The 17,374-nt window shown below is 43.4% G+C and overlaps 1 protein-coding gene across 1 annotated transcript in view; it reads left to right on the top strand.

Moving 5' to 3' along the window:
* Nucleotides 1–17,374, top strand: part of Cdep (Chondrocyte-derived ezrin-like domain containing protein) — a 110,969-nt gene that overhangs the window by 38,652 nt on the left and 54,943 nt on the right. The window contains exons 9-10 of the mRNA XM_084593699.1: nt 4,494–4,741; nt 16,432–16,616. Coding sequence (XP_084449825.1) covers nt 4,494–4,741; nt 16,432–16,616 — 433 coding nt within the window. The remainder of the gene's footprint in view (nt 1–4,493; nt 4,742–16,431; nt 16,617–17,374) is intronic.

Genomic DNA, 17,374 nt, shown 5'->3' with positions numbered 1-17,374 from the left:
TTTTCGATGGCTTCGGTTTCACCACGCTGACCCCGCCATGCCCGCAACGCACACACGACCGGACGGAGGTTGATCGCACATTGCACTATGTAGGGTTAGCAAAATGATCACTCGGCACGCTGCACGGGTCTCTCATGGGCCTCTCCAGTCATACTGGCCACACCCTACGGCCCAATCGCACATGCATTCCCAAGGAGCTTGTGGTCGCACCTTCGAGAAATGCGGGATATGAACGCATAGAGGTACTGAAGATGATTTCTTTAGCAATGGACTCTTGGCGATTGTGAAAACCCTGAATTCGAGAGCATTTCTTGGGTGAATATGTCCCACGCTATGCGAGCAGTGTGAGACGCACTGTGCATGCTAGCCAGCAGCTCGTGTGCTGCCATCCCGCGCCCAAGCTGGAGTGACTCACTGGTTTTAGAACAAAATGAGGATCATGTGGCTTCCGCGATTGCCGGGACGAATGTTAGCTGTTCTTCTCTTCTCAGCCTGTGAAATTCTCAGATCAAAGTTGCCGGTGCGAAAAGGGGAGCAAATGAGTCCCGGCATATGAAGGCTTGTGGCACTATTTAGTTCCTGGTATGAGGTGGCGTTGGACACGAAAGTGCGGAACGCACATGTCCCTGCACAACCGAAAAATTTAGTGCAAACACATACTTTTACTGATCTTTCATTCCTTGCATTATACACTGAGGAAAACATTTCTTTTTCCATTCTTGCTATCGTGAAATTACATCTTGTATTATATGCAGGTTTGTAGTATACGCAGGTTTTTATTGTATATTGTGTATTATAACCTAACCTTGATTGCGTTCACTACTACCATTCTTGCCATAGCAGTGGACGTAGCGCTCTCAAGTTTAGGATACCCATATATTAAATGCCCCCAAAAATGAGATTGACACCTAACACAGTAGGTTATTTGGTAAAAAGCCGTACACAGAATTCAGTGGCATGGGTTTGGATCCCACCGACAACATGTGGTTGTTCTTTCTTTTACTTTTTAATCAGTAATTTGTCAGCCATAAAATAACACCGTTTCCCATTTAAAAAAAAAAGGCATTCCACCAAGCATTTCTTGGCTTAGGTATTAGTTGCCTTTTTGGACACATCTCTTTCATGACTTGGATATGGCACTGGTTTCTTGGTCTTATAGGTGTCATCAACATTGGCAGATGTGCTACGCATATCATATGATGGTTATAGAGTTAATTTACTGTAAAAGCTCGTTAATTCGAGCTGCACAGGACCAGAAAAAACTTCAAATTATCCGATGTTCATATTGTGGAATGGCCTTGAAAGAACTGACATGAACCATTTGCCTTATGGTAAATTTACTACTTTTAAATCCATCCCCAACTTTTGCTGCTGAGAATTTTGAAAAAAAAAAAGAAAAAAAGAAAACGTTAGTGTTAAGCGCGATCCTCCACTTCATGCCGTCGCCGTCTACAGCGCATTTCTGGACACTGCACCAAGGTGCTGCATAGAGATAACATCATGGGGCTGGTATCTTTTGACCTTAGCCCTAGTGGTGCGAGGAGGAGGGGGAGGGGTAGTGAGCTTGGCAGAGTGGTGCAAAGCGGTAGCTGCAATGACCTGCAAAAGCAAACTGCATAGTGTGAGGTTTCACCCTACGATGCGCTGAATGGCATTTGATGAGCGTACATTTTGGGAGCAGTGGAAGAACCACGATGAAAGCATGTAAAAAGCCTACTACCGCCGTCCGTAATGCCGTGCAACTGCGTTCGGTTAGCTGGCTGATGCGCGGCCAATTACCGCCATTGCCGCGGATGGCGAAAAGCTCATTAAAGCGAAACTGAAACTACATAGCTGGCCTACTAAGGTGCTGCGTGTAGTCTGCTTACTAAGGCTGTTGTGCGCAAGTCAGAGGTGTGAGGCCAACTGTGCAACATGTAGTACAGGTCTGAAGGGTGCTATTTTGACGATCATGCAAATGCAAATGGACGTGGCCTAATCAGCGTGAGGCCCGTAGCGCCCGTCCAATGCCATAACCTTACATGTGCGTCGGCTGGGACCACGCCAGCAGAAATACTTATCCATATTTCCGAATTAACAGGGATCTAGTTAACGACCATTGAGTTGCAAGTTTCGGAGGTCACGTGGAACAGACGGCAAGCAGCCGCCACAACAGCCACCACACTCCTACTCTCCGGCGCCGCTGGCAACCACGCCAGTCATGTAACGGCTGGAACTCAATTTTTGCACATCTGACGCGGAGGATCAAGTGACAACAACAGCAACATAGAACCTACATCTTCCAGTGCTCCTTGCCTTCTCGGCACGCTTCCAGCGCTGTAGTTCTTCACTGCAGCTATGGTCCCTTAGAAAAAAAGATATGTAGCTGCAGTAACGTTGGTTCTATGTTGCTCTTGTTATCACATGATCCTCTGTGTCTGACTTGCAAAATTAAGTCCCATAACGGTTCTCTTCCATGGTTTTACTTAGTTTTATCTTTGTCTTAGTTTTGGACGTGCGTAGCCTTGTATTGCATAGCCGCCATATCGCAGGTGTGTTTCCTTGGCCGCATGCGGGGCGCCAGGTTGCCCAGACGAGGCGCTGCATAGTTTGAATTATCCATAGTGGTACTGACTCGCGTTTGAAATAATGGGTTTTTTTGTACACAGACCTCTATCTAGCTTGGCTGGGCCAAGTAGCGTAGTTTAAATTAACCGAAAATGCAAATGATCGAGGTTCGAATGAACGAGCTTTCACTACTGAATTTGTTATTCCAGATTTTCATCAGTGCTTCAATGCTTTGTAGGAATATTCATTTCGTATGAGCACTGGCTACAGTAGTAAATGATAACGTAAATATTTTATTCGTATTCACCTCTGTTTTTTTAGGATTCGGTTTTAGCGTGACAGCGTCAAAGGTCCCGTTCTGCGGAAAATCCAGAGTTGCCAGTGTTGTGAGTGAAAAATCATGGTCACGACTTTAGAAGGTGCATTGGCAGGTTACATGGCTGATTACCGATTCTTTTTAATGAGACCACTTGATATCACTAGGTTGAGAGGAGCTTCCATTTCTGATTTAAAATTTTGGGCGGAGCTTAACTGTACCCTATTCTATATTCGATTCAGTGGCAGTGCTAGGCCGTTCATATTTAATTAAATTGAAAAAAAAAAAAGCAATTTTTCACATCACTACAGATAAGTTTATCTGTTGCCATATTTTGTGTATTGAATTATTGATATAATGCATCCTGCCATTCGTGACGCTCCGAGTACAATATTTGTAGGACTGAATGAAGCAAAAGATCTGCATATATTAATTTACACGAGTTTCTATTATATGCTTTATGGCAAGCTTGCATAAAAGAAAAAAAAATAATATGCACACGAAACCCTGGGTGCCACTGCTGCTGCAGAAGTGCATCCCCTCCACCGAAGATGCCCCTCCCTGCATGCTGTCTTCTTTCTTCCTCTTGCAAGCGCACCTGGGTGACATGGATAAGCTATCCCACCTTGCACTAGTTGCCCAGGTGATTTTGGACCAGTGCTGTTATTCATGGGGGCTCTGGAGTGTGAATGTACAAGCGTTGCTAGGAGGTTATGGACCCAGAAGGGGGTGAAATTCTGGTATGCATGCTTGAGAATGCATTTTAGCATTAAAAAAAAAACCTTTTTCTTTTTTTTTGGCAGACTAAAGGCACTAGAAACCTTTTGGCAATTTAAATGATTGTTTGTTGTAAGTCAGTATTTCTCTGCTTTTGTTTCAATGACAGTGATTGCAATTTTATTAACCCGCTTATTTTTAGTAGTCATGCTTTGGGGCAATGAAGGGCATTAACTTGCTGTAAAACCTGATTTTTTTTTTGCTGGTTTTTGTCATTCTTCACATCACTGAAGGTTTTTTTCCGAAATATTCACATGCTTTGTAAAATGCTCATAGGTAAGGGGTGCTTTCTTTTAGAGCAGGCTACTTGACTTGTTAGGCGTCTAAAGTGTTTCCAATCGATTGAAGGTAAGAGGAGTTGTGGTCTTGTCTACTAAAGGGCTTAGGACTTCCATGAATGCTACAAGAGCCGTACTACAGAGCTTAAATTCAAAACCCTTTGAGCACTGAACTTTTGACAAACTTTTGGTAAACGCTGTGCCTATGCGACTCGCATAGCCAGAGAATTCTTTTCATTATTGTTTTTTCAGCATCCAGAGCATTCTAAGCAACCTTTGAGGTGACAGTGTAATGCAGTGTGTTGTGTATATAGTGTTATTCACTTGGAGCGAACAGCTCATGGCAATTTAAGAGAGCTAGTTTACTGCATTTCTGGTTGGTTGTCAGACATAATAAAGGCCACTTTTGCAGCATCATGCCGGTATCACAACCTTGGGCTCACAGGTGTAGCGCCACATTTGTAACCATGGAAAGAGTCATCACTTTGGGGCTACAGTTAGACGCGCACCTCTTATTGCTGTGCAGCTTTTCACTGTGATGGCTCTTTCTTCTCCTCTACTCTCCCCTTCCACAGATCGACGAGTCTGCGCTTACCATCTCGTGGTAGTGCAGGCGGCACCTCAGACGAGGACTATGAGCCTGCTCAGTTGGCAATTGCCACAACCTCAGAGCCCAGTTCCCCGCAAAGGGATACAAGCCGTGAGACCCCCCGCCCTGCCGAGGGGGCTGTGACGCCCAGCCAGGACACAGACGACAACATCTCGCACGACTCGTATCGGCTGGAGGAAGGTGACATATCCATTGCAGCACCTGACAATTCAAGTAAGGACAAAAGCTCGGTGATGGTGAATGGGGGGGGTCCCGAGAGTGGCCGACGGCGGTCAGGGGAGCTTTCTCGAGCTAGCCGCAGCTTTGATGAGGAGGACCCCGAGTTTGGGTATGTGCTGCACCGCAGGGGGTTCCTGCGTGACAGCCGGATGCGACGCAGTGAGGGGCATCCGCGCCGCAGGCCGCGGCCGGATGTGGGCAGGGGTTCGCGGCAGTCTAGCCCTCCGACTATCTTTGCTCGGGCCCACGTCCTGGGACCCCGAGTGGCTGGGTCGGTAGATTTTGTGCACCTAGCACAGCTACCACGGGCAGATAGCTTCTCATCGCATGATGACTCCCTCGAGGAAGACTCTCTGGAGAAGGAAATCTTTGCTGTGCTTCGCAAGAAGAGGCTTTTAGGGCCGGACAAGCGCCCTAGTGGTGTCACTGAGGCTGCTGCAGCACCTGCAGAGAAACAGCTGGAAGCCCCCAGTGGCAAGAATTTGTCCTTGGAGCTGGGCAATGTTCCGCTTCCAGAGGAAAGCCTGGTGGCCCAGCTCAGTCCTGTTGGAGCGGATCCCGAAGATGCATTGCTGCTGGGTGCCTTAGGGGGCATCCCACCACCCCCTGAGTATCGTTCCAGTGCTGTCAATGAAGTGCTACGCAAGTATGAAGAGCTTGAGCGCAGCTTGGCCCTGGAGCTGTCACGGTTGGGATGCCCTCCGCCTCCGGTGCTTGGCCAGCCGCTTACACCGAAAGAGGCTGTCTTGGCTCGGCCTGAAGACATCAGCGACTCCTCCAATGGACGAAGTGATGAGGATGCCCTGCGATGCGACACGGGATCAGACGACACGCTCGGTGAGAGTCCTGAGCGCACCTTCTCCGAGGAGGAAGAGATGGCCCTGGTTGGAGACGAGCCGACCCTGTGTAGCAGCCCTTTCTCGTCGAGCGTTCCCGAGACGCCGCCAGGTGCCCAGTACCCTAGCTTTGTGGACCTCGATGTGATTGTAGGCAGCGGACTGCTGGAGCCCAGCTCATCCAGCTCCTCTATGCTCTCCTCATACAGCAAGAACGGCCACCCGCTTGACTGCAACCCATTCCTGCAGTGATGCCACGTTCCCATAGTGCTTCACTCTAATTCTCCTTTGTGACTGCTGCCATATGGTGCTGTCTGTTGGTGTGTACAGGGGCGATATTAAAAGAGGACAAGAGATTGGACAAGAAATATTTTAAGGGACAGATATCATTGGTCACAGAGAACTTGAGCTCAGCCCTTGTTCAGTCCTTTTAATTGGCACTCTGGGTGTATTCTTCGCACCAGAAAGGAACTTGTGGAGAAATGTGATACCCTGTGGTCTCCTGCGGCCTAGGCAGAGGCAGATTGTCTGCACAGATAAGTAAGCTGTTGATGCAGTGAAACCTTGTTAATTTAGAAATGGTGATGATTTGGACGTATGTTTTTATGGCAACTTTAATTTTGATGCTACTGTGCTCAGGTTGTGTGTAACGTTCTCCTTTAATTTCGCTATTGCCACAGCAGGAATGTTAGCAATTGGAGGCTCTCGTTGCTTTGCTGAGAAATGGTCAGGCTGTGTTATTTTGCTTTTCTGACCATCGACTTCAGTTCGATTGTGCTTGTGTGTCGTTTTAGATAGGGATTTATGCATTGCTGGCCCTTCCCTCTTTTATTCTTTTAAAGGCCTTTCCAATTTCCCATATCGACAGGCATTTACTGTATCATCATCTGTTACACAGTGCGCCAGCACTACACATGATTTTTGGTATTTTACGTGGTGGAAGCCTCCTAACATGGTTTGGCATTATTTGTGAGGAGAGTGCCCTCCTACTGCATCGTGCCGAAAAAAGGGTTGCAACAGTGTTTACCATTTTGCAGGAGTTCTTGCTTCCCAGTAGTGAGCACATATTATTTTTTGATGAAACTTTGAAAAATTAATGTTCCTGCTTATCTTTTGTCTTAAAAACAGATAACCATTGCTAGAGTTTCTACAAAATGAATGGTTTTTAGTTTTTGTTTAATTTTTTATTGCGGGGGGGGGGGGGGGGGTATAATTTGACCTTAGTAGCCGTCAGTGACTATAGTTGATCCCATCACACAGTTTTTCACTGTTTGCTCTTTCTCACAAGATTCTGTATTGAACATAGCAGTGCCAAGTGGACTCCCCGGCATTTGCCACATGCAAAAATTTAGGTCTTTTCTAGCTTCCCCTGCATCCACATGCCCTCATGCACTTGTTAAGGAAAGTTACCCTGCTTTCATGGGAAATTTCACTTGGTTAACAGTTGTATGCATTGTTTTAAAGGGCAACTTCAATTGTCTTTAGACACTGAGTTTACAACCAAATTGCATTGCCTAGAATCTCCTTTCTCTGATAAAATAGTTTTTGAAAATATACCTAGTAGAAATGTTTTAAAACTGTATGTAAACCAGGAAACCAAAACCAAAACTGGGTTTCAACCAAGCAATGACGTCAGGACAGATCAACTTACGACATTATGGATATAGTCACAAGGCCTGTCGTTTGAGTATTAATTGGCTAAAATAGTGATGGTAAGTGGCAGCGTTAGTCATTATTCGTCACAAATGGCCACAAACTCTCAAAGTTTTTTTTTTTAGCAAGAGCAGAGCAAATATCAGTGGCCATGCATCCAGTGATGTCACACTTGTAAGGTTGGCCGTAGAAATCTCCTCGATTGAATCTACAAAAGTAAAAATTTTTAGATTCTTTTGCACTGGGGCTGAACACTTACCGCTGTAAAATTTGGCATGAAAGAGCAGAGGACAGTGAAAGACATACTGCAAAGATTTTAGCAAAATCTGAGGAGGTAGAGAAAATGCTGAAGTTGCCCCTTATGGTTCACAAACTTGTTCTTGTTGTCGGAAGGACTCATATTTTGAGAAGAAAAAGGAATAATTGCTCGTGCATTCAGTTTAGCTAGATGGCATGTTGCTCTCCAAAGCAGATTGTGGATTGTAGAATTTGGGGTCTAAACGCCGTGAAGCAACTCAGGTTATGAGGTACATTGTAGTGGAGGGCTTCAGATTAATTTAGGCTACCTGGGGTTTTTTAACGTGCGCCAACACCTTGCAGCACACAAATCGCTATTTCGTATTTCCATCTATACAAACATGGCTACTGCAGCCAGGATTGAACGCACATTGGCATTGGCAGTCGAATGCCAAAGCTGCTGAGTGACTGTGGCAGGTTTCTCCTAAAGCGCATGGCAACACACTCCAATTTTTTCTTGGGGCTTCCTATAGATGGCTTGTACTCAAACAAGTTGCTGTTTTATAATCAAATGGTCCTGTAGTTGTTTTTAGACAAAAAAAAACATGTCTACTGAAAACAACTTCAAGCAGTTCTTGTTCTTATTAAAAATCAATAGTGTGGCTCTTTCACCGCTCTTGGCTGGCATGAATGGCCGATGACAGTGATACCCATATTTAATTCCTTCTTTCTACCTATTCTAACTTGCAGATTCTCCTTTTTGAGTGAAAGTAGTCTCTTCGTGATTACAATGCGATAATCTATTGACACAATCAAACTCTAGTCCAGCCCCAGCATCCTTTTAGGATTAATCATAATATGCCAGTACTATTTGCTATACAATCCTAGTCACTGCAACAGTCAGGGGTTCATTTAGGCTTGGTAGTTCTCTTACATGCTACCCAGTGGTGGAGGGTTGCACAGTGTGGTTGCTGGCATTGAACAAATAAGTGCTGAAGAGATGCCATGAAGTGTAAAGTCAACATGCACCGTTGCAGTGAATGAACAAGTATTTTTTTTTATCTACTCTGGTAAACCTAATCTTGAACACATCTTTTCTTGGTAATATTTGGAGCAGCTAACTGAACCACAGTGTTTCTTAATATAAATTCACTGCCTAAGAACAGTGGTCTTCTGTCAGCTTGTCACTACCACATGAAATGCAAAAAAATATGATTGCATGAAGAAGCCCTCACTTGCAGGCAGCCTATGCATGCACAGTATTCATATTTTTCTTTTTGATTTTTACGTGTGCTAAAATATGGGTCTTGCTAGGAGGAATGCAAGCAGATGAAGGCATAATTCCATCTCCTCAAAGGTGCTGGAGTTCTATCTACGTGGTGGCAGAAAAACAGGCCATATATGATCACAGATAGGGTGGCTAGAAAGGGAAGTGGGGCACATAACTAGCCTTGTATCAAAATAGAGCAGAGAGATTGCAGCGCTGTCTGTAAGAAAATTACCTCACGTCTTTTGTCCTCTCTTGGTTTTGGCACTCTGTTTTCCTTTCACGCTAGCAAGTTGATGCTGAACAAATTGGTGATGGCATTTCTGGCAACAGCAAACGCAGTTCAAGCTTCAATGCCGGCCTCTGCAGACCAGTTTTCAAATCTCTGCTTAATGACGGTTCCCCTCTGCCTTCGACAGTACAGCACCGTTAGAAGCAGCCTCAGTCTGTCATCTGTCATTTGATAGTACTCTTGGCAGCGTGCTGCTTTTTTTCGCACATATTTTTGGTTCCTTTAAAGGTCCATTGAAAGGAAATTGTACTTTGACCAGTAGGACTCCGTATGTGCTGCATGGATCATAAAACTGATTGTGACAGAGTTCTATGCTTCTCAGAAAAATAATAATACAGTTGCAGTCATTAGGGGCCCTGTAGTGCAGTCTGCCAAATGGTGACCGATTTCCCTGCTGGTGCAAGCTTTACCCTTGCCTGGAGCTTGGCCCACTCTGGTGTGACTGTTTGATTGCATATTTAGAAATTATCGTAAAATGTCCCACAGCAGACGATTTGTGTATCTAGTTGGGAACTAGGCCTGTGTCCAAGTTAAGAGACCTGCTCGTATTAAAAAAACATTGTATAATGGTTTGGCTTAAAATTATATTCCCCGAGGAAAGAGATTAGCGGCTGTTTCGCTTGCCTAAGCACGAATATATGTGTGAAGTAATATTCAACATTCATTTACCTGGGTATTGGTTCCTCTCAGAATGAATCAGTTTTTTTTTTTTTTCCCATCAAGGGAAAAGTATATAACAGCTGCTCCTTAATGTAGTCCCCCCTTAGACAGAAACTTGGAGGCTGATGAAAAATTTTTAACTTAAATCAAGGACAATGGGGCAAGTTTAGAAAACAAAATGGTTGAGTGTAATATTCTGGAAGAAAGCAGAGTGGGTCAGGAAATAGATATCACTTTACGATGTTGTAGTTGAAACCAGGAAACTGTTATTAAGGGCTTTCTGGTTTTCTGGAGGCCATCAAAGTTGGCTGACTAGATTCTAAAAAACGGCAACCCTATCAGGGGTGGCAGAACGCTAGGTGGGCTGACGAAATTGTGAACTCTGTAGTGATATGGTGGCAGGGTTGCGGGAAGGGCCTTTGTTCTGCAGTGGGCGTAGTCCGGATAATGACAAAGCTTTGGTCACAGTGATTGTACCAAAAGCAGTCTCTTGCTTGGGTTGGTACCTGCAGCAGCAAGGAGCTAAATCACTATGCGCAGATGGCCTAGCAGTTCCAAGCGCATTCATCTTCACACGCCACTTTTCTTTCTTTTTGGTTTGAATTTTAAGAACAATTACTACTCTCTTCTATTAGAAATTTCGCTGCTTACATTCAGAGCCGCTTGCTAGCCAGCATTGTCATTTGGCAAGGTATGGTTGCTGTCCAAGTTATCCTTTCTTTGGAATGTCGTGTTCCTTTGTAAATTAATGTTGTAAGCATGTTTCTAGTGGTCTGCTAATGCACCTTTGTTTTTGTTGAGCGGGTGGTAAGGCAAGCTGGCTGCATGTGACACATCCAGAAGTTACAGCCTGGAATCGTTGAGAGGATGAGCTGATGCATAGCCGGAGGCAGTGTTTTCACCATCTAAGGTTTCTCGAAAAGGAACATCATGCACAGACAACGTATGAAAGGAAGGCGCGACATCAGTGCTCGTGAGATTACTTTCGTCTGCTTGCACTTGGTAAGCAGCATCCTATGCAGGTGCAACGAATGGTCAGGCACTGCCTTAACTGACTCAGACAAAATTTACTTGCTGCATGAATGGTATGGCTTCAGCTCTAGAGTTAGTAACAATAACAATAAAGAAAACTGCCTAAGGTGCCTCTTTGTAAAAGTGGGCCATTTGGCAGTATGATAAAGCTCGTGCTTTGCATGTTATGATATGGAGTGAGGGACAGTGCAACACTCTTTGTGTTTATCTGCAAGCCATGTCATCAGATCCTTATGATTGTAATGAACTCTGATAGGGGATTGCAATCTCTGGCTGGCTGCATTGAGTTATACATCAGATGGGGGGCCAGGCCATTTGTTTGGCATCTGACATCGCCGTAGTTATGCTTGCAATGCCATTTGGCGAAGGAAGTGAACTGCCAAGGCCTGACAGAAAATGTGAAAACCCAGCATGACATGTACTCGACATGAAGAAAGCCCGTTTGGCTGCAGTGCAAAATGAGAGTGTGAGGCCCCGTTTTACATCTACTTTCTCAAGAGGGAAAGCAGAGGGAAAGTGGCCGCTTTTCTCTTCATCAAGTTAGTGGCTAGGACATTGGAAGAGAAAGCATTGCTAGAAGGTGCATGTGGGGTGTATCAGTAATGTGTTGTGGGCAGGACATCAGTACCAAAAGTACTTGCAAGGTATGGCATAACACTGTATTTACTGGAATTTTAAACAAGTTTGTTTACCGAAAATACAAGTGAATAGTAACCTCTTGCATTACAATCCAATATAAATCACTGGAATGGGCACATTATTCCACTTTTACTTGCATCTTGGTTGATATATCGTGCAGGTTGGCCCCCAAATTTTTGAAACACAAAAAGAATTAAAATAAAAGTTAGGATGCTGTATTGGCGAGCAAGCTTTGGCTCCAAGCTGCGGATATTTAACTGAGCCAATTGGCACGGTGCATTACGTATCAAAATAGCTGCAGAGCAATCGGAAACTTGTCACTGGTTATGGTAAAGTTGTGCACCAAGCTGGAATTTGATACATCATCCCGAAGAAGTTGGATAAAACACACGAGGCACAAAGGTCTTCATTACATTTTAAAAATTTTGGCAGATACTTCATATCCACATGCCGCTGATGTCTTATGCTAATGAAAATGATTAATTTCCAGTGTAGGCAAAGTTTGGAATTTCTGTTGGTCTCAAAAAAGTGCTCTCGTATGCTTTTTGGTTATCGGTGTATGGTGAACTAATTGACCGCATCGAACCCACTTGCTACTACTCATTTCCGGCTACTTAAATGTTGCTTAATATGGCCACTGACATTTAGGAGGCATGACTATCGATGCAGTTGAGTGACTGGTAAAAGTTTCACTTTCATGGTGAGACATCTAAAGCGCATGGTTGATGCAGTCAGGCTCCGTGCTGATCTTCATGTTGGCTTTCTCTGAAAATCTTTCCACAGCTCTTTTGAAACAAACAGGTGTGTGTGAAACATTCCCCTTAATAATCACAGCAGATACTGACGTATGTCGAAGGGACAGGGCTCTTGGAACATTAAAAATAACAATTGGTTCACAGGAAAGGAAAGGCACAGTATCTGTCACACTTGTTTCTGTGGGCACTTGCACCATGCCGTAAGGGAAAGGAGGAAGGTGGGATTGAAAGTGGAAAATCTTTGCTTAGAAAATGCACAGTCTTAATCAGTTTTTATGCTGATTTCAAATATATAACCACTTTTTTTGGTATGTGAGTTTGTTTACAGAAACAGTGGAGAGAAAAAACATCTATCAGATAGCTATTATAATGTGTGGCTAGATAGTATACGGTATAAGGAATACAACATGGGAACTACATCTTTGATTGAGGCAGTAATATTAATCCTTTTACAATTCGTTGAATTTTGATGTAGAGAAAAGGGCCATTTAAATTAGAGTGCAGAAAGAGTTAGCAAGAACAAAATGAGAAAACTGTTCCCAACATTGTATAGTTAATCACTCAGGAACATGCTGAAATAAAAGTAATTAATTTATCTGCTCTAGCTGCAAAGGTATCCTTCTTGTAAACTGGCAAACCATCAAAAAATTGTTTTGAGAAAATGAGAAAAAAATTTATAAATTGGATTTATTCACTTTGTTTGTGTCTTATAATATTGAATGAGTGAATAAATTAGTTGGTGTGTAGGAGGTGGGCTTTAGAGTGCAGAAAGAGTTAGCAAGAACAAAATGAGATAACTGTTCCCAACATTGTATAGTTAATCACTCAGGAACATGCTGAAATAAAAGTGATTAATTTATCTGCTCTAGCTGCAAAGATATTCTTCTTGTAAACTGGCAAACCATCAAAAAATTGTTTTGAGAAAATGAGAAAAAATTTATAAATTGGATTTATTCACTTTGTTTGCATCTTATAATATTGAATGAGTGAATAAATTAGTTGGTGTGTAGGAGGTGGGCTTTAGATTTTCAAAATGTCATTTTCAAAAGGCTGCATTCCTTTCGCGATTTTTGGCCCCTTAGCCGTTTTAGGGGCCCTTTATGATTTCAGCTCAGAACTAATATGCGACGTTAATATATTCGTACATCAAGAAAGCTAATTCAATTATCTTTAATGGAAGCACCAGTTGCTAATTTTTTTCGTGCACATGCATGCGTGAAAAAAACCTAAACTCACGAACTGGCAAGCTAGTTTGAAGCTAATATCAAAACATGTGAATTTAGAAAAGAGCATGTGGAATCATTTTCTGGTTCGAAGGTGCACATGATGCAGGAAATTCAGGAAAAAGAAAAGACATTGCTTCTGGTGGCTAACTGTTGGGAAATGGCAGAAGACATAATATTGATCTCATTCTTGAGGTGAGGGTCCTACATTCATCTGGAAAAAATAAATTGCTGCTAGCTGAAGGATAAAGTTATGAGTTTGATATGGGTGTAGCTGCGTACAGAGCACCTTGAATGGTTAAAAGGAGTGTGAAGCTGTATATACTGAGGTTAGGAAACGTGGACGAGTGATGGTATTCTGATGGCATTCCATCACTCATTACCATACTGCAAAAATTTGTTCTACTCATCAAGCACATTTTCTGGCAGTCTTCAATAGTTTGTCTCTAAAGCTTAAATTAAAGAGGGCTTTCTTATGAACAGAAGCCATAGGAAAGCCATTTTGTTTTTAGACTTATACCTTATGTTTTCTTTACACTGCAGCTTCTTTCATGATATTTTGCTGCACTTTATTTTATTAATATCTTTTTTTTCATGTCTGCGGATTCAAACCTCGCATTGCAGTTTGGATAAATTCAGTATGTGGTCTAGACTTTGTATACACTTGGTTGCACCTTTGATGGGTGTTCGTCATTTTTCAAAGGGAACTTTATGTTCAAGGCGCATGTTTATGGGGAGGGAACTGAAGAGAATTCAGTTAAACTTTGTGTGAGCATCAAAAACAAAAATTACAGGAACAGCGTGTGTGTGCAGCTTGAACACATATTCTGAAGTGCTTGAAGAAAACCTACAAGAATGTATGCCACATGAATGTGTGTAACTGTGTTTAAAAAATGTGCAACTTGAAGTTGTGGGCTGAGCAAGACGGTTCACTATTGGGTGGGGGTGTTCTGACACGGGAGTGGGGTAAGGGTATTGACACTGAACCCTCCAGTAATTTGGTTTTTCAGTGCTGGCAGGAGGTATTTGCGTGCTTTGCTGCTTTTTCCGGCAGTGATTGACCTTTGTCGTTGGCTAGCTGTGCACCTGAAAATAAACAAGCTATGCAATCTTTAAGCACTTACATCCATTAATGAGCAGCTAGCTCTCGTTTGCATATTCTGTGCTGGAAAACCCCAGCATGCTTGCTAGTAAACGAAGAGAGAGTCGTGTACAAGTTTTGCCACCAGTTGGTATGCAGTGTATCTGCAGTGCTGAAACATTAGAAATTTGTGTTCTTTGCCAGCGTAAACATGTACGGGGTTGGTCAGAAGTTCCATGCCCTATGGTAAACTTTTCAGTATAGTGGGAAATTTATGAGCCCCTGAACCTCAAAATCTCTGGATGATGGGATGGCTCATCTTCCCTTGTTAGGGCCATTTTAGTCTTATAAGCGCTGTATGTGCCCTATTATGTTATTCAAAAGCAGACCCTGCGGCCTGGGAATTTTCGGCCAACCGTGTACATCGGTTTAACAAACTGTTACTTTGCTAGTATTGGCAGACTTTTTGCTACTAGAACTGTGTCTTTGCACCTGTTAGTGGCAGCTGCAAGCTTTGCTGAAGAAGTTCTTTACAAGGCATATTGCAACCACTAGTTACTTTACTGCTTGTATCTTTGGTGTGCGGATGGCTGGTACAGTTGTGTTGGCACCCTTTCTGATGCGAGACTGCACTGTTTTCTTGTTTGGGTCGGACTTTACCTGTACTTGTGATTTGCAACTGGGCTATGTCTCCTGTGTTGGCTGTCAAAATACACAGTTTTCTCTTTCCTCTGCCTGATTTGGGTCGGTATGCAATGACACTGCCAAGAGTGTTCTGTTTTGTAATGCACCTTCTAAGCACCAAGCATAAACCACTGCCCCAAACGTGTGAAACATGCTGTGTCAATCTTACAGAGACGATCTTGAGCCTACCAGTCTTGTACAGCCCTCTGTATTCTCTGGCAGTGCATAACGGTAGTGGTAGTCCAGGTTGCCCTGACTACTCCGTATGTTGATCTCGTTTCACATTCTCTGGAGCCGGCATGTGTGGGCTGTTACAACAGACTAGTCATAAACATTTGCTAGAGATTGAACAGACCTGTGAATAAGTAAACCTTAGCTCCCTTTCACCAGTGAGAAGTCATGCTAAGGGGTCATTATCATCGATCCATTTAGGATTTTGGTGTGCAAGAATAGTCCTATGGGCCTTTTACACTTGTGCTTCCCTGTCAAGGGAGCCCTGCTGCCCTCACTGTTAGGTTGGGCCCTGTTGTGTTGCCATCCCGGGATGCATTCGACAATAAATATTTCACCATTGTGGTCTGCCTCTGTGTAGCTTCCTTCCTTCTGGAAAAATGGGAGGGGGGGCACTGTCGGTGACCAGGTCCCTGTTGTCTACTTCTGTGGCAACCTTACCTTGTTGAGCAGCTAGCTGAAAAAATTCCTTAGAAAGCCATAGTTTCCTTGTGCAACATTTCTAATACACTTAGTGTGGTTCATGCTTGCCTGTCTTCTTGTCTAGCTTTTTCATGGCACAAAGGTGTGGCTGTGTACTCTGCGCAGGCATTGAACAAGGATGAGCAGGTGCAGCCAGTTAGAGGGTGTGTTGGGCAGGCTGGTGAGCTTGTGAACAGCTGTATACTAAAACTTCTTCTAGGGGAAAATCTTTAATATAATTATATTTCAGTAGCACGTCACAGCTTAGTTGAGATTTAGAGGCTTTCGCTTGGAAATTTGTGAGAGAGATCTTGTATACTAAAGGAGGCCCAGCCGGGCTGAAAATGATGAGTAAGAGCGGCGTCCTCTCTATGTTAAATTTTTTTTTGCTATTTATGGGAGGTGAGCAGTGAATTACACTTCAGTTTTTTTGCAAGGGCCAACATTTTGTTAGCATTGGGAAGGCATGGTCAGATGGGATTCAAGGCATTTCAACATCAAATTTTGAATGCTTATATTTGACTGAGGTTTCCGTTCACATCCTGGTTTTTGAATTGGCAGTTTGGTCGAGGTTTTTTTTTGTTTTGTTTTTTAATTCAAAAGATTTCCTTTTCTTTTTCTGTTCCATTCAGTTGCCCTTGATTTGAGCCCTTCCACTGCATTGGCTGTGTGCCCATCCCCAAGCACAACCCCTTTGAAGGAGCACAGGGAACAGGGGCCATCACCAGAAAACAACAACTTGCATTATGTTAGCAGTGGTGGCATCTTTTCAACACCCTGCTCCAAGCAGGACCCAGCTGGTGATGCTTGCAGAAAGGTCAGAGAAATTCTTGAACATTTTTTCTTTTTTCTTTCTTTTTTTCCCGAGGAGTGGAAGAGCAGGCTGTGAAGCACTGTTCTCACTCCCCATTTGGCATGTAATGCTGATCAGACTACGCTGCTGATGCTATTGGAAAGTTTGTTACTCTGTTGTCAATGTGAAGCATTGGTTTTATGTCAGGCTTGGGGCTTAGGGTCAGAAAAAATGTAAGTCTGCCTGTATCAACTGATAGCCCTGTTGCAATGACAAAGGTGCACATTTTTTACTGAAAATGGAGCCTTCATGAGTGTGAAGAAAAGCAAAGAAAATGGAATGTAGTTCCTGCCTCTCATCAGCCATTCTCACTATCGCACAATGGTGTAGTAGTATTGAGACGGGCTACACTGGGGGGGGGGACTGCTCACTTCCTAACAATGGTCACTAAATGTTGCTCGCTCTTGACCTCGCGAGCTGTAGACTGGCGGGAAAACTTTGAAATTCAATTTCTTTGATCAGAAATTAATCTTTAATTGGTAGAGACTTGGTAGTGAATGGTGGTGTAGAATAGCTTTAGGGAGTTACGTCAGAAACTGTGTGTGCATGACCACAGTTCTTTTTTCATGGCAGCAATACTTATGCTTTATTATTTGTCGTTCTACTGAAAATGCAACTTTTGAAAATTGGGTTTTCTGCCAGAGCAGCCTTTCGGGACAAGGACAGGTAATTCGTTGACAACAGGCCCACTTCCATTGTTTTCTGTTTTCTTTTGATATTCC

The sequence above is a fragment of the Amblyomma maculatum genome, chromosome 2 (assembly GCF_055883805.1).
Source record: "Amblyomma maculatum isolate TAMU_Amacu chromosome 2, ASM5588380v1, whole genome shotgun sequence".
In the NCBI taxonomy this organism is placed as follows: Eukaryota; Metazoa; Arthropoda; class Arachnida; order Ixodida; family Ixodidae; genus Amblyomma; species Amblyomma maculatum.
Note: the sequence above shows the minus strand (reverse complement) of the source record. Positions and strands in the feature narration are given on the sequence as shown.